This window comes from Artemia franciscana, chromosome 13, assembly GCF_032884065.1.
Source record: "Artemia franciscana chromosome 13, ASM3288406v1, whole genome shotgun sequence".
NCBI classification, from domain to species: domain Eukaryota; kingdom Metazoa; phylum Arthropoda; class Branchiopoda; order Anostraca; family Artemiidae; genus Artemia; species Artemia franciscana.
In genome coordinates this window covers 7,498,007-7,522,921 of record NC_088875.1, presented here as the reverse complement: position 1 = coordinate 7,522,921, position 24,915 = coordinate 7,498,007, and the positions used below count along the sequence as shown (strand labels likewise).

General features: G+C 35.3%; 1 protein-coding gene across 4 annotated transcripts in view; it reads right to left on the bottom strand.

Annotated features, from left to right (window-relative positions):
- LOC136034470 (SNF-related serine/threonine-protein kinase-like) overlaps positions 1 to 24,915 on the bottom strand; it is a 94,779-nt gene that overhangs the window by 42,698 nt on the left and 27,166 nt on the right. For 2 of the 4 annotated variants that reach the window (XM_065715667.1, XM_065715664.1), the window contains exon 3: positions 846 to 1,078. In XM_065715667.1, coding sequence (XP_065571739.1) covers positions 846 to 1,052 — 207 coding nt within the window. In that variant the 5' untranslated portion in view covers positions 1,053 to 1,078. Of the gene's footprint in view, positions 1 to 845; positions 1,079 to 9,980; positions 10,042 to 12,355; positions 12,443 to 24,915 lie in introns of those variants that run through there. The other 2 variants (XM_065715665.1, XM_065715666.1) reach the window with 2 other exon arrangements.

Here is a 24,915-nt window from a genome sequence, read left to right as displayed (position 1 = left end):
TTAACCCCCCCCCAACTAGCCCAAAAAGAGCGGATCCGTTCCAGTTATGTCAATCATGTATCTAGGACTTGCGCTTATTTTTCCCACCAAGTTTCATCCCGATCCCTCCACTCTAAGTGTTTTCCAAGATTTTAGGTTTCCTCCTCTCAACTCCCCCCCAATGTCACCAGATCCGGTCGGGATTTAAAATAAGAGCTCTGAGACACGATATCCTTCCAAACATCAAATTTCATTAAGATCTGATCAACCGTTTGTAAGTTAAAAATACTTCATTTTTTCTATTTTTTCTGAATTAACCGGCCCCCCACTCCCCCCCAGATGGTCAAATCGGGAAAACGACTATTTCTAATTTAATCTGGTCTGGTCCCTGATACGCCTGTCAAATTTCATCGTCCTAGCTTACCTGGAAGTGCCTAAAGTAGCAAAACCGGGACTGACAGACAGACAGACAGAATTTGTGATTCCTATATATCACTTGGTTAATACCAAGTGCCATAAAACCAACATGAGTTATGTCATAGAGACATCAACTTTCATATACAGCATTACCAGAAAGTTCATTCAATGTATCTATCTGTTCTATTATTAGCCTGTTTGCAAACCTGCAATTAGTTCATTTTGTCAATATATTGCTGTATTAAAGGAATATTATTAGCCAGTTCGTTAATCATTACTAGGAAAAGAAGGGGGAGAGGAGTAATTTGTCGGGCCCATAAGAAAGCATGCAAGGGATCCAAGAAAATACCAAACCAATACCCTTTTTGACACATTTGTTTCTACCAAAAAAATCTATTCTGATAATATTAGCTAAGAATGGACATAACAAATGCTAAACATTGCATTACCTCTTGAAATAAGTGATCCCGTGAGATTTCATCTAATTTCGTTTTGTCAATGACCTTGACAGCAACTTTTTCCCCAGTAAACACATGCCTGGCTAGTTTTACCACTGCATAGTGCCCTCTGCCAATTGTCTCCTCTAAATCATAGAGGCCAGCAATAGTTCCTGAATATTTGGAACTGCGGTTGCTAGGATGTAGAGTGGTGCCCATTTTTTATGCACTGTCAGCTCATCCTTCTGAAATAACAAAATGATTACTCAGATTTGTTTGTATTACCAGTCACACTAAAAGATTGGTGGTTCAATTGACAGAGGAATTTTCCTTTGGTTGGTTGGGACTAAAACAGACAAAAATGTTCCTTTTCTGGCTACAGTTTTGTTGTCTATGAAGTTTACATCTCTTCTGTATCTATGTGCAGAAGGCAAAGATGTGTTCAAACTTTCAAAAATTATTAAAAATATAGACAAAAATCATAAGCCAACATAAGTAGTTAACACATTTTGAGGCTTCTTCAACTATACTTTACCCTTAACTTCACCCACCTAATGTGCAAATATATAGCCCAAATTATATATTTCCCATGCATCACTCTTGCTTCAACCAGTGCACCCACAAATTGATTTAATGCTAACAAAATCAAGAAACAGAAAAATAAGGAAATTATAAAATTTGAGCTACAGATTTGACCATTAGGGGGGTTGAGGGTAAAGTATAGTGGAAGAACCATCAAAACGTGATAGCTATAACTTTTCTGTACGTATTGAAGTAATAATTATTTTCTTAACATGCTTGTTTCTGAATGGCCCTTATTAGGGTAATGAATGAATGAACTTTATTTCCTGTAAAAGTATAAAAAACACAAAGTATAGAGTATTATAAATAAACAAAAAACAAAAACAATAAACAGCAAAGAAACAAATTCAAACTAACAAAAGACAACATGGACTAATTAACCAGTATCAATATGGAAAAAAGGCTGCAGAGGGTCATAAACGTGAATAAAGTTGATAGTCTTTTTACATAAATCATCACTGGAAGACCGAATCTGAGAAGGCACATCAATTAAACTAAATCGAGCAATTATTTTTTTGTTTTGGTGCCATCTAGGAAGCCAGAGGAGGAATTTGCAATATCTGAAATAAGCTGTATGTAGAGTATGTCAATCTTTCTTATGAAACAGATGAGCCATGCCTGATAAGAACAAAAGCACGGGGGCGTGCTTTTGTAAAGGCACCAATGATTTGAGAGTACAATTTTGGAACCATTGTCAAAATTTTCCTTCAAAACAGGATAACTCTGCTTAGTCATGATTTGTAACACCATCTCTTGAAGCCTTTGTTATATTTTGACAATGCAAAACTTGAACCCTATATCCAATACACACAAATAAGAATAGAATATTCAATTCAATCAGTTTCCTGTTTTTGACATAAAACAAGCTCCCAACACTTTTTTAGATACAATGAAAAGAGAAATCACGAATGCAACAGCACAAACACATTAAAAAAAATGGAAGACAGAAGGAGAAAAGGAAGACTGTTTTCCTACATTAGTGATTAATATAGATCAACACTTGAATGAGGCCTTAACCCTACCAATCCATACAATCACACAGGTCAAACAGCATAGCTATACACAATCAACCATAAAGAATAGTCCATGGACAGGCAGTCGTGTCGTCAGTAAGTATAAGTTGTCATTTACCAAAAAAAGGACAAATAATTCAGAGGCAACAACCCAACACAAGGGCTCATCAGGAGAATACACACTTGCCTATAGGGTTTCGGCACTTTAAATTCTCTACTCAGGCAAGTGGCGTGCCTACCATAAATTCCCCATGGTATCCCCGTGTTAGGTATCACCCCCAAAATATATGCCTATGAAAAAACAAGCAAATGTAGAACAACTAAGTAACACCAAAACATGTAATCTTCACTGTCATTGCCTGGTTATTTTTTAGCAGAAAAAAGTTGGGATCAGCATCAGTGCATCAAGATTCATTTGATCTTCTCTAAAATGTAGCCATATTGGCTTTTTCTTCATAAAATTAAGTTAAAATGGCAGCTAACATTATATTGACATAACTATGTTCCAATTGTCAAAAATTCTTGTCTGATATAGTGGAAATACTGGACTGACTAAAAATATACCTTCAGCCAAATTCAAATGTAGATATTGGCTTCTATTATGAGATTCATTTCTTTTGAGAATATCAAACAACAAAGAGAGGTAAAACTCAACAAAGAAAACCTCAAAAGCCAGTAGAGAGAAAAGATATGAAAGACTAAAATAATGCAGATATTTTGCCTGTTAAACTAGGCGTTCTCAGCACAAGATAAAAAGAAAAAACGCTAAACTAAAAACAAATCAAACCACCACAAATAATAATAAATACAATTGTCGCTACTGATTCACGTAGGGAAAAGAAGCTATTAGAGTTACATCAGTGAGAACATCAAAGCAACTGCGGAAAAATTATAAAAATTGTAACTAAGTTAACTTAGAGGAATATTCTGTTGCGAAATAATCCTCTTGTTAGCTAATATTGAAACAACCTTTTTTGGTCTAGTAGTTAATCTTGTCCCCTAGTGATTAGTTAAAATTTTAATTCCCTTAAAAATTTAGCATAATCACCAGGGGACAAGATTACCAACTAGACCAAAAAGAGTTGCTTCAATATTAGCTAACAAGAGGATTATTTTGCAACAGAATAATTAACTTAGTTTCAACTTTTCCTCAGTTGTTTTAATGCTTTCACTGAAATAACTTAGTTATTTACAGTTTAGTGTTTATTCTTTTTATCTTGTGCTGAGGACACCTAGTTTAGATACTGGCAAAATATCTGCATTATTTTAGTCTTTCATCTCTTTTCTCTCTTCTGGCTAGAGTCTCATTTGAGGTTTTTTTTTGTTAAGTTTTATCTCTCTTGTTGTTTGTTGTCATGGCTGGCCAGTTCAGCTTAAAAACTTTCAGTTGAGAATATCTTGCAGTAACCTTGTCAAAATTTTTGACAGACAGCATCAGGCCCTGTCAAAATATAGGTTACTCAGTCAAAACTTCACTGAACATGTAAAACAGCTGAGAAAAAATTTATGTCGAAATTAAAGGGTCCTCTGACAAAAGCATAGTTTCTGAATTTACAGGTACTTTCTTAACAACAAGAGATATTGATGATTATTATTTGTAATAATATTCCAAATGAAAAAAAAAACATTACTGTTTTTAATCATAGTTTTACTGACTTGATGCTAGATTTTTCCAACATCTGAGGAACTGCTCCTTGGAGCAGTTTGGAGGAGCTAATTGGAGGAACCCCTCCAATTAGCATAGAATTCCTATCCCACCCAAAATGCTAATAAAACATGTTAAACGTCTTCCCCAAGTTGCTTAAGCAGAGAGACAGGAAAAAAAGGTTATCAAAAATAATGATATGTTCTTTTCCACTGAGGCCTGGTGTCAGTTAATGAACAACTCTACCGCCAAGTCTGAATGCTATATCATCCATCAAAGCTTGTACTTTTCTTTGACAAACGTCAAAATTGTAAACATAACCACTCATTCAGGCTAAGCACCAAAGCTTAGAGACTCTTTTTATTGGTTTCATTGGATTATACTGCTTTGAGCATGAACCATCCTTTGAAGAGAATGATGGAGTCATCAATACCCAGGTAAGTTCCAAGCTTCACTAACTGCTTGAAGTGGAAGTTTAGCAGGTCGATCATTGGTCATAGCCTGAACAGTCTGTCTTTCAGACATGTTTTCTTAAGATTATCAGGGTTGCAACAGTAGCTAACAACCTAGTAAGGAATAATTCCGACCCATACTAACGCATATATATGCCCACAACTCCTAAGAAAAGTTTCAAATCAAAACACAATATACACTGTTTGAACCGTCTTGTCTGAAATCTCTATATATGAAACTTGGAGTCCTGTGGTTAAACGTCTTGGTGTCACAAACTTCTAATAATCATAAGTAGGATAAGCATACTTAAAGAATTCTGGACTTTCCAGACATAGAATAGTCAAAACTAAAAAAATTTAAAGTGAATTAAATGGGTAGATTAACTTTGAAATGGCCAAATGATGACAACACTTTAACTGTAAACAACAAATAAATCTTTGCTGGACCATTAAAGGTGAGAGAAAGTGAGGCATTCAAGATAATGTTTATAAAATGACCTATATAACACTATTATATCACACACTATACTATATAGAGACATAGGTCACACACTCACACTCCATATAAATATCCAATTTAGTCCTTATACTTCTGGGAATTGTTTCAGTTTTTTGCTTTCACTATCTGAATAGTGTTTTATACATTTACACATTTAAAAAAGTTGAAACAGAACAGGCATGTTGAATCCACCAGGATCCAACCACAAGTATTTTGACACATGTTGAATTGGGTTCTGACTTCTGTCAAAACAGGTAAATTTTTTGTTCTGTCAAATTTGTAGGTGAAAACACTCCAATTTAAGAAAATTGGAGTTTGGTAACCCTTTTCTGATAAAACTTCAAACTTCTAATAAAACAGTTAGATTTGTATATGTCTTTGCCTATATACTGAAATACTTTTAAAACCAAAAGTCTTTAAATTAAGCCTTCTGGAGTAGAAAAGTGATTTTTCACAAAAACTGTTGAATCATTGGTAACTTTATCCTATAGGCTAATACCCTTTTCTGATGTTTTTTTTTCTTTTGATAAAATCAAGAAGAGGAATAACACATGGGAAACAGGTAATTTGGGCTTTATATTGACCATTAGGGAGATCAGGGGTAATGTACAGTGGAAACACCATCAAAGTGTGTTAACCATGATTTTCTGTATATTTCAAAGTAAAGATTGTTTTCAAACATTTTACCTTCTCAAAAACCCCAATTGTAGACAAATATCCTTTTTTAATGTAGTAGGCTAACATTTTTTTTTCGTTATTTATATCAAGAGCCAAATGATAACCAGCCAATAGCTCTATTCTAACTTCTATTCCATGTCCATGATTGGGCAGCACTTCCCAAGATTAAGTCAAAGCTTAAAGTGTGTGCATGAGTTTCTACTATTGACTTAACAATGTTTAGGTGATTTAACATTGTTAGTTTTGTATATGGTTAAAATATTCAAGCTAAACAAATGCTTATTAAGAAAACATATATAGATCCAATGGTAAAACAGTCCATTTTCTATATCATTTAGGCCTATTAGAGATTTTGGGTTAAGTCTAGGGTTCATCCAGTACATAAGAAAACATGTTAAGAAAACAATCCTTTTCATAATATGCAGAATAATCCTAGTTAACATATATTGTAGGGACAGAAATATTTATCTTCACCACATAAAAGGTAATATACAGTAGCAAAAAGTCCTATACTCCCTATTGAAAATTTTTGACACAAATGTAAAACAACACAGGATTCATGATCCTGCTTTTGTCCACATGTAATGACAAATGTTTCCAATGGAAAACCAAGTACCAACTGAAACTATAGCTCTGACATATATTTTCAGAGTCTATCTATGGCTCTCACATATATGCTCAGAATCTAATTAGGCACTATGATATATTTGTCATGTTCAGAAAAAGATTTTGCTACTGGTATATACTTATACTGTGATCTTCACTTCTTTCACTGCTGCACATTTATCTTAACAAAATTCTGAAAAATAAACACGGATTTGACTGAATCTATCTATTTTCAAATAATCTAAACATGAAAGTTAAACACCTTCAGTGCCATCTAATAATACATCACAAAACATTTTAATAGACAAATACTGATAAATTAGGCTAAGTTAGGTTAGAATAGTTAGAGGCACTTAGGTGTTTATTTATACATGATTTTCAAGTCTTAGAGAATAGACATAAATATTGAAAATGTGAAAGAGAGAGAGAGAAAGATGGGTTTATTAATATAAATAACACAACAAAACAAGCAAATGGCCCAAAGCAAAGCTTGTTTGGGCTTACAACCCCAATACACATACATATAAAACAATACGAAAAAGAAGAAAAAATAAAAAGAAAAGAAAAGGAAAAGAAAAAAGAAAGAAAGAAGAAGAAGAAAAAATCAATTACCCTGCATTTCAATCGAAACGGATTTACACTTCAAAAGAGACAAAACAAAAAGAAACTAAAACCACTTAACCAGTATCGCCAAAATCAAAACCAACATCTTGGCTCCACTTGAGGTCCACTCAACTATCAAAACCATAAATATTAAGGCAAAATAGCTTTAATTCCCGCCGAAATTCAAGAAAGCTATCCAAGTTTCTCAAAGTCGTAGGTAAACAATTCCATGCATGGGGTCCTAGATGCCGAATAGAGAATTGAGATCTACGAGTAATAGTAAGCGGACGACGAATTATATCGGACTGTCTCGTAGAATGTGTATGAATATCACTTCCTAATTCAAACATACTTTTAAAACATATTGGTAAACAATTTTGAAAATATTTATATATAAACAGGCTTCGATAAAAAATAATAAGTCCTGCTAAAGGCAAGATTTTGCAATCTATATACCTCTTTTGTACCGAGTCTTTAAAACATACACCACATAACACTCGAAGCGCTTTATTCTGCAAAACTCGAACACGATCGAGATGAGAAGGAAATGTACTACCCCAAACATTGCAACAATATGGCAGATAAGGATGAATTAAGGAATAATACATTGTTCTTAAAATATCTCTTGGGAAAATATACTGCAACTTTCTTAAAATGCCAACATTCCTAGCGAGTTTAAGACTAATATAATCTATATGTTCTCTAAAGCTGAGACATTCATCAATTAAAACTCCTAGATATTTTGTACAATTCATTCTTAGAATACCCATATCAGCAATATTAAGTCTGTCTATCCAAGGGTAATAATTTGAGCTCCTACCATACAATAAAAAGCAAGATTTACTATAATTCAAATTTAACTTATTAAGCTTCATCCAATTGTGTACAAACTCCAGACAAGAACTAATACGACTCAACAGCTGAATTCCTGTTCATGCAGCCACAGTTATATGAGTATCATCCGCAAAGCTGGGGACAATTACTTTTTCCCCGTCACATCCAATGTCAAGATCATACGAAATCATATTAAAAGCTCTACATAAATCATTTATAAAAATTAAAAATAACAGGGGACCAAGAACAGATCCTTGAGGTACTCCAAATTTAACACTACTGACTGAAGAAACATTATCTCCTAGTTGTACATATTGAGTTCTTTCTTTTAAAAACGAGGACAGTAATTCAAGAAATGGTCCTCTAAAACCGTAATTTTCTAATTTGGCAATGAGTATAAAATGGTCAACGCAGTCAAAAGCTTTTACAATATCAAGAAAAACAGAAGCGACTTTCATACCATTATCCAACGCATCATTCACAAAAGTTGTCAAAAATAAAACAGCATGCTCAGTAGATAAACCCTTCCGAAAACCAAATTGATTTGGATTAAAAAATGATTTACTCTCCAAAAATTCAACCATTCTTTTAACTATCAATTTCTCAAACAATCTAGATACTACTGGTAACAAAGAAATGGGCCTATAATTTCCTAGTACATTTTTATCTCCACCTTTATAGACAGGAATAACTTTTGCAATTTTAAAACAACTTGGAAACACCCCAGTCCTTAAACATTCATTAAATAAATACACTAAATGACCGGAAATAACACGGTAAATATACTTTAAAGTTTTAACTGTTACAAAATCAGAGCCTGAAGCTCCAATTTTTAAATTTTTCAATGTTTCAGAAAGCTCAGAAGCGTTGATTGGCTTCAAATACGCCGAAACATCACTTGCATTCGATAAATATTTCTTAAAACTACCTTCATGCTCAGAAATAACTATACTTTGGACCAAATCCTTTCCCACATTAGCAAAATGACGGCACATTCTATCAGCAGTTGTACTATCATTATGTATACCGTCAGGAAATATACCATCATTATTAGGACTTACGACGGATTTTATAATTTGCCATGTTTTTCTAGGGTTACCTTCACAAGATTTAAATTTATTACGATAGTAATCAGCTTTGGCTTTACGAAGTAGTGCATTTAACTGGTTACTATAAATCTTGTATTCTATTTTATCACTTACACTATTACTAGCCGCACACATTTTGAACAAATATCTTCTTCTAATAATAGCCTTTAAAAGAGCTTGGGTGATCCAGGGTTTCATTGGAGTTTCTCTACGACGAGTTGCATTTTTACAAATACTACAATCAATCAATAAACTATTTATAATTGAATACCAGTTTTGAAACTTAGCATTAATATCTAGTTCATTACTATTTAAAAATTCAAAATTACATTTCTCTAACTTTACTTTATAAAGAATGAGCACATTATTATCAATAATCACTTTTTTATATCTATTTTGTGAATTTGAGTTAAGCCTAGTACCTTTACTAAAAAAATTTTGAACACTCAAAAATATCCCAAAATGGTCAGATACTTCATTTATTATCACACTTGCATTATAGTAACTGACATTAGCAAAAATATTATCAATCAACGATGCTGAATTCATAGTAACCCTAGTTGGGACTGTAATTGTAGGCTTCAACCCATGACTCAGCATAATATTTAAAAACTGGCTAACTTCTGTATTAATAAACAGATTCATTAGGTCAATATTGAAATCACCACACACAAATATAGGTAAGTTTCTACTCCTAATCATGTCCAACTGTTCTTCTAGTAACATAAAAAATTCATTAATATTGCTCGACGGAGGTCTATAAACAACAACCAAATAAAACACCTTGGATTTCTTGCTAACCTCTAATACCAAGCTCTCAAATACCATTTCTCTATTAACCCTTAAATCATCTCTTTCTATAGCTAGCAAGTCTTAGATTTCAAGTCTTGAGATATTTTCAAGTCTTAGAGAATAGACATAAATATTGAAAATGTGAAAGAAAAACTGGAAATACAAGGAAAGAAGTAAAGATAAGGGTTCTTGCCTTGCAAAATATATTAGCTAGGATTGTTTTGATTATTATGAAGTAAGAATAGTTTTATACCATGTTCCATTATGTACTGGACAAAGCCTAGATGTACACCAAGATATTAAAAAGAAATAGAGTATTAAAGAGAAATAGCTGCTGAAGCAGTTAGGCTATTACCTATTGAGCTGCTGTATGTCTTAGCTGATTTCAAACCAAAATAATCAACTTTGTATAGGGCTATATCTGCCACCTATTAGGAGATGCAGCTGGAATATCATTGTGATGGTAGCAACAATTGTGAATATACAACTTTCCATATTATTGACTTACCAATAAAGTGAACATACTACTCAATGCCATTTTTTATGCTCTTTATGAATATAATTATCCTGTCTATTGCAGATCCAAATTTAAGCACTCTTTTGAATCAGTGTTTGTGGACTATATAACATTAAAAAATAGATTTATAATGAAACAGTAAGTTTGAGACAAATGTTTGAAAGTTTAAGACTTATGTCTTAAGCCTGTTTTGGCCATTTTTAAGAGCTCAAAAAGTGCTTAAACTTGAATTTGCAATAAAAGCAATTATTATATTTGTAAACAACATAAAAAAGGGCATCAAGTAGTATGTTCAAAGTTTAAAAGCAATGTTTGAAGCCTTTTTTATACCCCATATTTTGTTATTACTCAATTTTTCTGCCACCACTCAATGCCATTTTTTATGCTTTTTATAAAAAATGATATTACAGGATATAATTATCCTGTCAATTGCCAATCCAAATTTAATCACTCTTTTGAATCAGTGCTTGTGGACTATATAACATTAAAAAAACAGATTTATAATGGAACAGTAAGTTTGAGACAAATGTTTTAAAGTTTGAGAACCTTTGAAGCCTTTTTTATACCCCATATTTTGTTAGTTTTTAAAAGCCCAAAAGTATTTAAATTTGAATTTGCAATAGAAGCAATTATTATATTTGTAAAGAGCATAAAAAAGGGCACTGAGTGGCATGTTCATTTTATTGGTAAGTCAATAATATGGACAGTCATATATTACTGCAACAATTATATTTGGAAATGGTAAGATTCTAGTTTTGCTGCTATTTAATATCTTGGAAAGGGGTTAGGCTAGGAAAATGAAACTCCACAGACTAAAGTATGTCTTGGGATGGTATTTTGAAGCACCTACCTCCATTTCTTCTCCCTCTAGAGGACAGTGACCTTTAAAAATCTTTGAGTTGTAATAGTGAAACCTAGTAAAATAAATCTTCTGCTTAAATGAAGTACAACAAAAGTGTTTTTAACTTCACAGCATTGCTCAATCTGAATTTGGGCCTATGAGGTTTCAAAAATCAGAAAATAAATTTTCAACATTAAAAAAAAAAGACTGGTATGGTTTAAAGTTCAGTAAACTTATGACAGTTCATATTAGTGACTTGCTATTAAAGTAAACATACCACTCAATGCCTTTTTTATGCTCTTTACAAATACAGTAATTGATTCTATTGCAAATTCAAATCTAAGCCAATTTTGAACTCTTAGTTAATTGATTGCTTGCTATTTTGGAAAGGGTTTAGGTTAGGAAAATGAAATTTTAAGGAATGGGTTTACAGGCTAAAGAATGTCCCAGGAAGGTATTTTGAAGCAACTTCCTCTACTCCTTCTCCCTCTAGAGTGCCCTGACCTTTGATGATTTTTAAAAATATGTGTGTTATAAAAGTGATACCTTGCAAATTAGATCTTCTGCTTAATTGAAGTACAACAAAATTGTTTTCAGCTTTATAACTTTGCTCAATTCCATTTTATAAGGTTTTAAAGATATGCAAATACATTTCCTAAATTTTGAAAAAAAAAACATTGATATGGCTCAAAATTCTACTCAAATAACACGAATTGCATTTTCAGAACTAAAGGCAGAGATACAGCAACTAGTAACTAAAAATTAAGGTAAAATGTTGTTTTGTCAAAATTTCAATAGGTGTAGACCTGTCATGTAGGCATATTTCAGGGCCCTCTAGAGGGAGAAGGAGTGGAGGTCGGTACTTTAAAATACCTTCCTGGGACATACTTTAGCCTGTAGACCCATTCCTGAAAGTTTCATTTTCCTAACCTAAACCCTTTCCAAGATAGCAAGAAGTCAATTAACTAGAATTTTACTGAAAATTGCAATAGGCTAGTGTAAACTCTAAAATGTTCTTTTGTCAAAATTCTAATATGCTAGGTCTAAATCCTGTAAAATAGGCAAATTTCTAAGACTTAGACAACAAAAGAAAGCTAACAGAGAAGCTTGACAATTAACTTCCCAGAGTATGCTTCTGGGCCTAGATTCACAAGGCTGCTGAAAGTTTCATTTTCCTAACCTAACCCCTTTCCAAGATAGAGAAAAGTAACTAAACTAGATTTTTACGTTGGAAATAAAGCATATGTAATTCCCCCAAATAGGAGATTGAATAGTAGCCTATCCCTGGCCAAATTTTTTTTTTGGCCTATTATAGACTGGCGTTCAGGTACGAAGAGGCTAGGCTCACGAGTGTCACCGAAATGCACCTTACGTTTACCAAAAACAAAATCATTTAATGGCATATTATTAATCTCCGAAATAATTCAAAGAATTCACATAAAAAGTGTATTTTCTCCTATTTCTTGTACTTCTTCAAAAACTTTCTTTTGTGACAGAGTTGCAAAACTGCTGTTTTGTTTTTTAAGACAGGGTAACAACAGAATTCTCGCGAAATATTGGATCTGCGTATAATGTTTTATAGTGATTAATTACATTTCAATGACATCTTCAGTCATGTAGTGAGTGAAGATTTTCTATTTTCATTAGGGTATAAGCTCTAATATGTGTTAGGGGGGCTCGTCATGTTTCTGTTATTCGCCTTCATAATCGCCTTTTCACGACCAAGTCCTTATTTTTCGATCAAATTTGGCAAAAAATATATGGTTCCTGAAGAGAAAGACACTTTTATTTTGAATATATTAGAAAAAAAGTCATAATTTTAGTACAAAAATATATCTTCAAAACGGAACACCGCAGTCTTGCTGGCCAAATCGATTTTATTAAATGATTAACTAAATTAAACTAAAGAAACCGAGAGGTTCCGCAGAGCAAGTAACTTTTTTCTAAAAGAAAAAATTGTTCATTCAGAATAGAAAATGTCGATCAAAAAGTTTAATCATAACTTCGTCATTGAGGACTCTGATTACAGTTACCAAAAAAGTTCTTCAATTCGTTGACGTACGACACCACACCACATTTGGAGTAAATCAAGAACGGTCTTGACTCAACTTGCTTTAGACAAAACATTTGAGATCTCGGGCGTTAAATGAAACAAGGCCAGTGGGTCGCATAGGCCACTAAGATGTACATATCTGGAACCAATCCACTACAACTTCCTCTTCTCATTTTATTAACTGCAACGATCTGCTGGAAACTACTTTCATTTTTCGTTTTCGACTGCTGTACAGACACGTGTCCTCTCACAACCCTTTGCAGAAACCCGAGTAGTGTCATTTTTTCTTTGGGAAACAGAGGAGTTCGCAAACATTGGCATTGAAGAGCGTCAACTCAACGAAATAACAGAAAAGCCAGTGCCACTATTTCAACGACTTTCTATCTCTTTCATATGCTGCCCTTTTCTGGTCTGACAGTTCCAGACCCTTTATAATCTTTTGCTGCTTGAGGAGCAGGGATAATGGAGTTAGGCCCATCATAATTCTTTCTCCTTTCAGAGGCTACCTCTATACCATGGTAATTGCAAGCAAACAGAACAGTCTTGGAATCCATCCATTTATAGACACCAATCGCTCCCTATATGTAAAGTTTTGTCGGAAGCAATAACAGGGAGCCTCTTCTTATTTGAGTGAAGAGTACAAGATGCTAAAATACCGTCTTCCCCAAGTTGCTTAAGCAGAGAGACAGGAAAAAAAGGTTATCAAAAATAATGATATGTTCTGTTCCACTGATGCCTGGTGTCAGTTGCTGAACAATTCTACCGCCAAGTCCGAATGCTAAATCATCCATCAAAGCTTGTACTTTTCTTTGAGAAACGTCAAAATTGTAAACATAACCACTCATTCAGGCTAAGCACCGAAGCTTAAAGACTCTGTTTATTGCTTTCATTGGATTATACTGCTTTGAGCGTGAACCGTCCTTTGAAGAGAATGATGGAGTCGTCAATACCCAGGTAAGTTCCAAGCTTCACTAACAGCTTGAAGTGGAAGTTTAGTAGGTCGATCATTGGTCGTAGCTTGAACAGTCTGTCTTTCAGACATGCTTTTTTTAAGATTATCAGGGTTGCAACGGTAGCTAACAACCTAGTAAGGGATAATCCCGACCCATACTAACGCATATATATGCCCACAACTCCTAAGAAAAGTTTCAAATCAAAAAACAATATACACTGTTTGAACCGTCTTGTCTGAAATCTCTATATATGAAACTTAAAGTCCCGTGGTTTGAACATCAAGAAAAATCCATTGGCTTCAATAAAAAAGAAAATGGGTAGAACCGCGATATTCTGCATCGACAGAATTTTTTTTTCTATTTTTCCCTCCTCAGCTAGCGGGGCACACGAATAAGCTACAAACCGATTTAATAGCTCAATTTAAAAGAAACTGTAGTATTAACAAAAATATTTTCTTAATAAAATCATTATATTCAAAGAACTCAATTTTCGTATAACACAGGAATAACAAGTGCTATTGATATCATCTTGCATCTAGCTAGCCACTTATTAATAGACAATCACGTCCCTTACTAAGAAAAACAATAGGACATAACGCCTAAAAAAAAGAGTCAGATCAAACACATAGTACACTGTCACAACTGCTTTTTCAGACCCCCATGCCATGTTGTTGTTCTGATGGTGGGCTAAAATAACCTATCTATCTATCTATATAGAAAACTTACAGTCCATGACTTAAACAACAATTCATTGGGTTGAAAAACAAGAAAAGTTGCTGCAACCACGATATTGTGGATCGACTGCATCTTTATTTTTCTTCCGTTTTTTTTCCGCAGTTGGCAAAACACCGGAACATAATAAAGAGCTGTTTAATGGCTCATTTTAAAGGAATAGACTGTATTTTGAAACCTTCTCTAATTAACGAAAATAATTTTTCAACACTTTTTAAAACTGCATTTTCGTATAATACTGGAGTAACGAATTTTATTAAAACCATTTGGCATTTGAAGATTAAAATTAGTTTTCACAGTTTAAGAGACAGCGTGCATATTTGAAGGATGCTTATATTAAGTATTATCAGCATTTTCTTTAAGGTGTATTTTATGTCTATTTTAATTTAATTTTATTTTATTTTGATTTAATTCAATAAGCATCTTTTAAAAAGTTGTTACATAAAGGATCAATATATTTCTTTATGAATAGATATTATGAATGTTTGATTAGTAAAGTGATTGTATGGATAGCTAGAACTAAGTAAAGAACAAACCAAGGCATATAGTAACTAGATGTTAAGAGAATACGAGTATCTTTAGAAAAAATGCTTTTCAGTTGTATTGTGCCATATTTAACTCATTTAGCTGCCTTATTCTCTTGGGATTGTCTCTTATTATACCAGCTAAGAAACCACCAAACGCTTTTTCCTGTTTTTAATTACCTTTGATAAAATATTCTTAAATGTAAAACGAACTCTAACCCATAGTTGCTGCTTATAGAAAAGAATAAACATTAGTTTATATTCTGACTCTAAATCTTTGAAATACGAGTTAGAGCAGCTTAAATTGTTTGTTCAGAATATTGCGTCATCGGAAATGTCAAGCTTAAAACCTGAACTTGATGAGATCAAATCTAAACTTTATGCAATTTGATGCTAAGCAACAGATGACACCCGCAACTAAGTTATCGTAGTTTTCTGAGGCTCCCAGCCTGGTGCAACCCAAAGAGGCTGTTTTGACGGATAGTGCTGATGAGTATGCGCCTGTTCCTATTAATAGAGCGAGTAGTGGCACCGTGACTCTTTTTTCTAGGCCACTGACTGGTACCAAGAGTCAAATTGAAGCCGGAACCTATGCCAGTGCTATAGCGAAACCAGCTAACACACGTAAGGTTAAAACGGCTAAGGCAGCTGGAGGTTGTGGTTCTCTTTCACATGGTCTTCAAGGTCCCAAATACACTTTGGGAGCTAATATCAGATCTGTGATCCCTAATATGAAGTCAGTCCTGCAAACTAAGGTATCAAAGCTCTTTGTTAGTAGATTTGCTCCCGAAACTACTGAGTACACAGTTGTTAATTTTGTTTCAAAGAAGCTGAAGTGTCCAGTATCTTGCTAAAAAAATGTGACGGCCAGTCCCAACAGTGCTTCGTTCAAGCTCGTTGTGTCGGCTGCGCTACGTGCGAAACTGGTTTCACCTGAGTTCTGGCCTGCCGGTATCCTTGTTAGGACTTATTATGGACCTGAGCCTCAAAGTGCCCACTAGTGAGCCCACGCCTTCCAAAGGTCAAACTTACATAGATGGGTGAGAAACTACGTGTAGCGTCACATACCTGTCACTCGGTGAAGCATAATGCAGGTCCAGTGAAAGCTCTCTGTGAAGAGTCTGACTTAATTTTTCTACAGGAAACCATGTTAATTGATTTTGACAATGCTTTTTTAGAGAGTTTAAGTGGATATTTGGTTTATTTTGCAGTGAATGCTACGAATGCAGGTAATGGCCTTCTGAGAGGGAGGCCTTCTGAGAGGGAGGCCTGTGTTAGCCATTCTTTGTGGAAAAGCTTACTCCCACATCATATCTTTTCCATTCCCCTCAGATGAGAGGCTGCAGCCAGTCTGCCTCCGTTGTGATGATTGGGAATTCCTTTTTGTTAATGTTTTTATGCCAGTTTACTCAAGCGAGAATTTGCATGAATTCTCCCTGTACTTAGGCAAGCTAGTATCGTTTTTATCTGAAGAATATACTTATGTTTGTTTCCTGGGTGATTCTAATGCTAATTACAGTGCAGAAACTATTTTCAGCCGTGAGCTGAAGGCAGCAATAGCTAAAAATGATTTGGTTTTGTTGTGATGAAGTGGCTCTAGAGCCACTTCATCGACTTTACATCGACTTTACATATTTGAGCCCGTCAGGCCATACGTCATTGATTGATCACGTGGTGTGTCCAAGTCCTTTATGCCTGTTGTGCCTATTTCTGTAAGATATGATATATTTGGTTCAGACCATTTCCCTCTTTTGTTTGAATTATCGTGTGCTATTCGTGCTGTGGATTCGTTGTGTGCAGATCCGCCACCTTCTGGTCCGGCTGCTGTGGACTGGGAGCGTGCTAGTGCGTCTCAGCTTGTGGCCTATGGTGTGGAGGTTGAAAGGTGTATCCTTGCTTTGGATATAACAACTAGCTACCATTGTACTCTCCCTTATTGTACTAATCCTTCTCATACTAATGGGTTAGGGGCTCTTTATTATACACTGATTTCGATTCTTATTGTTAGCGCATGTCATACTCTACCTCTTCGTCCGGGTAGTACTAACTGGAAAAGGGTGGGGCTGAATGTTATTCCTGGCTGGAATACTCACGTTCGTCCTCATTATGTAGCTGCGACAAATGCCTTGCTTTTGTGGGTTGCTAATGGCAGACCTTTTGGAGGTGGGCTCGATTCTGAGAGGAGAATTCTTCACAGTAGGTTCCGGAGTGCCCTTCGGTGGCACAAAAAGAATATGGAGAGTTTGAGGACTTCGGCTCTAGCCAGTAGTTTGGGTTCACTTAATCTCCGTAATTTTTGGAAAAAAGTTGCTAGTTCTAAGAGTGCTTGTCCCCAAAAAATGTCGAACAGAGTCGGTTCATAGACTGGTCCCAAAGACATTGCTGAGCTATGGAGGGATCATTACAGTGCTGTTTTCTCGTCAGTGGCTTCGGATCCCAAAGCAGCAAGGGCAAGGTCCTTCTCCAAACCTTGGACTGATCCTGTTAAGCAGCTGATAACGGCAGAGTCTGTGGCGGGGTCGTTGCTTGGGCTTTCGGGCAGCAAGTCTGGTGGAATTGATGGAGTCACGGCAAATTACATTAAGCATAGTGGCCCATCCCTGATTTGTTTGTTGACACTGCTCTTCAATGGTTTCCTTAACCGCAGCTATATCCCAGATTCCCTTACTCAGGTTTGCCTGGTTCCTATTCTGAAGTCGAATACCACTGATTTGGCATCGTTAAGCAAATATAGACCGATTGCTCTAGCTGCTGCCATCTCAAAACTTTTTGAAAAATGTCTATACTCTTTGATATCACCCCAGATTGGTTCATCGCATATCAATTTGGGTTCAAAGAAGAATCTTCGACGGAGTTCTGCGTGTTTATCCTTAAATCTGTAGTGCAGTACTTTTGGCTTTTTTCTAGTCCTGTGTTTGCATGATTCATTGATGAAAAGGCGGCTTTCGACCAAGTGAACCTTGAGAAGCTCCTCGACAAAATAGGCACTAAAGGAGTTGACCGTCTTATCATTGAAACTCTTCAATACTAGTTTGAAGTGCAGCGTTTCAAAATCAAATGGAGTGGTTATTTCAGTGAGTCTTTCCCTGTTTTGAACGGTGTGCGGCAAGGTGGGGCACTGTGGTTGGCTGTTTCATTGGTGGTGTTTGCTTCAATATCCTGAGTTATGCTGACGACCTGGTTATTTTAGCTCCTACAGTGGCTGCACTCAACCATTTACTTTCAATATGTGATGACTTTGGGTCAGCCAATGATATCGTGTTCAACACGACTAAGTGTATGGTGTTTATTCCCCGGAGAACTCCTTTGAAATATATCCCTCTGGCCTGGCTTTCTGGAGTGTCGTTATTTTTGTTGGATCCGACAAATATCTTGGATTCACGGTGGCTCCAACTCTGAGTGATGAGCTTCATGTTAAGGCACTTCCACGTTCGTTTTGCTGCAGGGCTAACTTACTCATTTGTAAGTTCGGGAATTGCGACCCTTCTGTAAGATACTTTCTTTTCAGAGCTTACTACACTCCGTTGTACGGTCTAACTTTTGTACACTCTCTGTCTGTTAAGTGTGAGAATTCTCTTCGGGTTGTTTATAACAATTCTTTACGGTGGCTTCCTAATCTTCCTTTGAATTTTAGTGCATCTGGAATGTTTGCTGGTGGTAGCCTCCCATCTTTTCTTGGGCTGCGTAGTGAAAATCTTCTCTTTCTATCCAGACAAGGATACTTGCTTTGGATAACCTACTCATTTTGGTGCTTTCTGAGCCGCTTTTTTGCCTCTGTCTGCCACTTTGGCTGACTTGGTCAAGTGTGATTTAAACACAACAAACAATTTTGACATGTTTAAATGTACTATTGTTATTTGAAGGAACTTTTTTTTCTTTTTTTTTTTTGTTGCTGATTGTTTTTTGTGTGGTATTGATTTATCTGTTTTTGTTCTATTTTTTTTCTTTTCTTTTTGTAAGTGGCCCTAGTTGGTCTCAAGTTTAGTAAATAAATAAATAAATAAATGATTCGCCAAAGTGATTAGATCTAGATTAAAGATTACTTTAGGAACAAATTGAGAGCCTAAACTTTGGTCTGGAAAAATATTTCTGAATTCCACCTCCCTGGGGGACTTGTTTGCAGATTAGTTTTCTTTCCTAAGGGCTGCTTGGAATTTTAACGATCGGATTGGTATCATGTTTGAAGGGTTACAAATTGGGCTTTTGTGGAAGTTGCAAATAAAAGTTCAATTTTTTATGAAACATACGATATTTCATATATAATATCATTTCTATAGGATATTTACAGAGATTTTGGAAAACTAAAAGACGAGGTGTAATTAATATAATTCCCCAAAATCTATCTCATTATTTTTTCATAAATTATGAAAATTAATTTTCATAAATTTTTCCTCAGTTGCTCTTTGATTCTCATTGAAATAACTCAAATAGCTGCTTTTCCCTACGTGGATAAGTAGCAACAATTGTATTTATTATAATTGGTGGTGGTTTTTATTTGTTTTTAGATTAGTTTTCTTTTAATTTTCTATCTTGTGCTGAAGACGCCTTGTTTGGATACAGGCGAAATATCCGCGTTGTTTTAGTCTTTTAATTCTACTGGCCGTCGTCTCGTTTGAAGTTTTCTTTTTGTAGAGTTTTATCTCTCTTGATTATTTATCTCATTATTATTGTGATTTCTCTACAACAATGCTGAAAAGAATGTTTAACTTCTCACAGGGCAGTATCCAGTGAGCAAGAAGAGGTGGAGAGTACCTGTATGACTCCCCCCCCCCGTCTTATAAAGAAAAATTGTCTGACTCGTACAAAAGTAACAAAAAGGTATAAATAGCCCTAGCAGTTCCATTTTTGTTGCTGTAATGCACCTACAGATGGTAAAATTTATAAAAAGCCCGTAGGTATGAGTAACATTTTTTAAATCAGAAGTTAAACATCTCTTTACGATGGTATGGCAGCCTGCTAGCCCTGCTAATGTTGCATTTGGCTGGTGTAGAACAGAAGATTTATGAAACTTAATAAGGAGGCTGGAAGGTGGAGTATATGAGAGGTGCGATTGTGACCCTCCAGTGAAAGATTTTGGGCCGTAAATATTACAATAGTCCCCTTTTTATACTTCCAATCCTTTTCACTCGAGAAATGGCATCAAAAGTGCCATTTTCATTGTTACACGATGCTTTAATTGTTTCATTGTAAATACAAGCAATAGCTTTTAAATGAGCCATTACACATCTCCTTATGATAATCTGGCAGTTCACTAGCTCAGCTTTTACGATTGACACATGACACCCAAAATGTCATTTTTGAGCCATGTGGTACATGCAGATAATGGAACCTATACAAAGCATGTAGATATAAGCAGTAGCTTTTATACAAGAGCTCGCAACTATGCTCTCGTAGCTCCCAAGCCCCAATACTTGAGACATGGCACCAAAAGTACCATTTTCAAAAGTACTCAAATCAATAGCACTCAAATTAGTATTAAAAATCTCGCTAAGTTGTTCTGGTAACCCGCTTATTCTAATGCTGTAGTTTTATTTCGTCTTGTTGCTATTTTTAGGGGTTTCAGGCTTGTTTTTGAAATCACGATTAAATAGTTTAAGCAATAAACTTTTACTTTTAAATCTAACTCAAATAATAGTTACAATTCCTGAATCAGTGTCAAATGAAATTTTTTTCTCATTAAGCAGTTTTTTTTCAAAGCACATTTTCCAACTATTGATTATTTTGGGCTAAGGTTCGGTCTTTACTAGATTGCAGCTACTGCAGCAACCATGGTATTCAAGACTTGCACATACTTAATATTTCTTTCCCTCCATAGTAGAATATTAAGACAATTTAAAAATAGGTGTAAAAATACCCAAAGAGATTCTCGGGATAGTTTCAATAGCATATTCCAGTTAAAATTGTTTTCATTTTAGCTTGAGTTGGAACATCGGATTTTACTCAAAATTGAACAGAAATTGTGCAAGATAAAATAATATTATATCAATAACATACCTTAGATACCAATACAGCTATGAAAACTACTATCTTGCCCATGAGAAGCTTTTGGTACAGAGCTCTGAACTTGGCACCTCCTCCAAGCCCACGCTCCGACGCTTAAATCTTAATACAACACCATAGGTGGGAACACAATTTTGTTTTAATTTTGTTAACAGCTTTACAATTCTATTCACGACGTCAGTCCAATTGCTCTTACTTTTAGATTCAGACTGCCAGTTTCCTCTCTCCAGCCACTAGCATCGCTACCGCGCACTGTTTCTCAAAAATAAATCGAGTTTTCATAACTGTATTGGTATCTAAGCTGTGATCAATAATTAACACAACCTAGAGTACGCTAAAACTAGTTGAGTAAACTATCTATTGTGTCTCTTGGGAATGAAAATAAAGCAATCGTTTTTTTTTGCCTCATCTTCAAAATTTTGATGCTCCTGTTACAAAATTGCAGGCATAAAATCCTACTGCTTCTTGCATTAAGGCTTCAATGTTGCTCTTGATATAAAATTAGTATTATTGACGTTCTCTTCCCTTCGATTTTGCGTCTTTTTTGCTTAAACTCTCTTCACGACATGATCGTTTGTGGTCAATCTTGTTCAAGAGTTTACGAAACCCGACCAAAATTTAGTTTCTGAAAATTATTTAGAATCATAAGTTAGAATATAAAGCTGATAAAAAAACAAAGCCTAATGTATTCAATTTTTCTACTGCCGAAGGAGAAAACATTTTATTTTCTGTGTTCTAATCTAGCTTTTTTGCTAATGAGTTCCTTAAGTTTTCCTTCAAAAAATTTGTTGACAGATTTTAGCTTTTCCTTGGGATTCCAAAAAAAACTTTTAAGTTATACGACTTCTCAACTCTATTATTCAGTCTTCTCATTCAAGGTACCTGTCTTTCCTATTATTAGTTTGTAAATAGTTCTAAAACATCCAATGCTCTCTTTTAAGCTGTCTCGTTTTAGCGTTACTCGTATTTTTACAATAACAGGGCATACCTACCAATGTTTGAAGGGTGTCGGAGTGAATGAACCTTCTTTCAAAATTAGCCAACTAACAACTTTAGATAAAAAAAAACATAAATTATAACATAATATTTTATATAAATAGCTTTAGAACTCTTAAAATACTGGATACAATAGAAAGAAAACTGTCTTCAAGACGAAAGAGATTAATCGTACTAGGACCCATAAATTAAAGTTTCTGAAATATGAGCAAGGTACATATTCTCATCATTTTTAAAACACACCCGAAGCTCTGGGGTGTATTTTGCTATTAAAATACATTTAAATTTATTTCTACTGATTGTTCAATCTCGTTTGCATCAGTAGAATTGTTTGGAGTATTCAAAGTATATAAGTGCCTGGGATGAGATAGTTCAAAGGCACAACAAATTAAACTACCAAAACAGGTAAGCTACAGAGTATTCGCTTCAGTCACTGAGCAAAATATAGTTTTAACCCCTCGCATTAGATGATGCAACAGTCTGAATAATTTTATTATCTGTATTTTTTTTTTTACTGTTTTTGACCCAATAAACCAAGGAAAATGACATAAATTATGGCTGAAGATGGTGTAACCCAACAAGTTAGATCACACAAAAGGGCTTGTTGAGACTTGCCTATTGTCCGGCGAGAGAGCTTAAAATTATTCCTTATAGTTTGATAAAAATTAGGGAGTCTCTGTATGCACGTTACAAGACATGTGAACGATGGAAGGAGAGGCTTCGATAACGTTTGTTTCTCAAAATCATCGGAAAATTTTCCTTTCTTTTTTTTTTAGTTCCGATTTAATTTATCTAGTTAGTTTGTTTTCAGTGATTTCCCCTCCTCTCCCCCCAAAAAATTTTACTTGACAAGTTATCAATTATGTAACATCTTACATAATGCTAGAAATTTTCTTAAGCCACCAAAGAAGTATCTTCAGGGCAATTTGTTGTTCCCTTCAATTTCTGATAAAAATTCTGCTTCTCCAGCCATCACGTTCCTCAAAAAATTAACATCTTAAGTATTCAGGAATTCGAGATTAAATTCATTCAGGTCGCAATGGGCATCTTACTCACAAGTATTAGTTTTAATACACAAGCTGTTTGCCTTTTTTGGTGCAGGCGAAACCAAATCCGCTACGTCAGTCATATTATAATCGTAGACTTTGACCCTGCCCGAGTGAAGTGAGGGCAATTTTGAAAACAAAACCCTGTCGTGTTGAAAGTAAAAGCAGAATATATCCTGTTGAAGCCATCGCTATGCCGAAAACTTATTTGATAAATATGCGTTTCCTTTTAACCGCTTTTGTGCCATCTAGATTGATTGCGCTAAGTACATTGCACTTAATGCAAGAAGATCTAGATGGCGTATCCTCAACCAGTGGAAACAAACCGATACGAAGGAGACGTGGATATCGGGAGGGAAAAATGAAAGGAGAAGGCGTACGGGGTACGCTATTTCGGTACTAGTGATAAACCATGACAATTGCCCTTTGCTAAAAGTGTTTGAGCGAAACCTGATGAAAAATCAAGATATCAAATACACATAAAATACCAAGTCTGAAGAGATTTGACAAAACCCCCGTGTGTCCCATCCAGGACAGTCCGCCTGTTCTTAAGTCAATAGTGTCCCACAAGCCCACCATTCCTAATTTCTTCTTGGCTAACTGTCGATCCCTTTTTAACAAGGTCTAAGAGCTGCTACGCAGCAGCAACGTAGCTGTTGCTACTGTGACGGAAATTCGGAACCTTCATGAGGTTACAGGACGGATTGCTAGATATAACTCATTCCAAAGTACTCGAAATATCCAAGGTGACAACAGGCTTAGCGGTGGTATAGGAACCTATATGCGGAAAGACATTTCGCGCAAACTCCTACCTGAACTCACAAATCCAGATCATGAGGTTATATGGGTAAATGTGCAAAATCGTGTGCTTGTCTCGTCGTTTTTCATGCGTGATAACGGCAACTGTATATAACCCTGAAAGCTTTCAAAACAGCCCTGACGTAGTTTTCTACCTCCAAGCAACGGTTGATACATTTAGAAGTCGATATATCAGTCCTGCTTTTATAATTGCTGGCGATTTTAACCAGACAAAGATAGCTTGGTTAGCCTCCAGTTTTTCTCTTATTAAGACTGTGAACATTCCCACTCACTCGTCTGGCAATACCCTCGATCTGATCCTTACAAATACTGAGAATCTATACCACCCAATGACATCGCTTAGACGAGTCGACTTGTCTGATCACTATGCCCTGTTTCTCAAAGCCAAGAGTTCTGTGAGAAAACCTAAGCTTTAACGGATTACTGCTAGACCAATAACTAACTCTGCAATCCGTGAATATGGCCACTGGATTGCCGAATTATGACTTCCCAGAGGTTTCAATGGACGCTTCTCTTGAGCAAAGGGTGTGTACTTTTAGCGAAAAATTGTAATCCAATTTCCTCAAGATATTTCCAACAAAGACTGTGGTAAAAAGTGAATACGACAAGCCATGGATTTTGCCCACTATTAAGGCCCTGATCCGTGGACGTAGCCGCCTTTACTCGAGCAGCAAGGGAAATCAAGAAGTGACGAAAGGAAACCTAATAGTTAACACGATCAGAAATGAAAAACGCAAGTATGGTCATGAAGAATTTGACCCCCTGCTCAATACTGAACTTACAAAGTGCCACCGCTCAGTCAAAGCGAT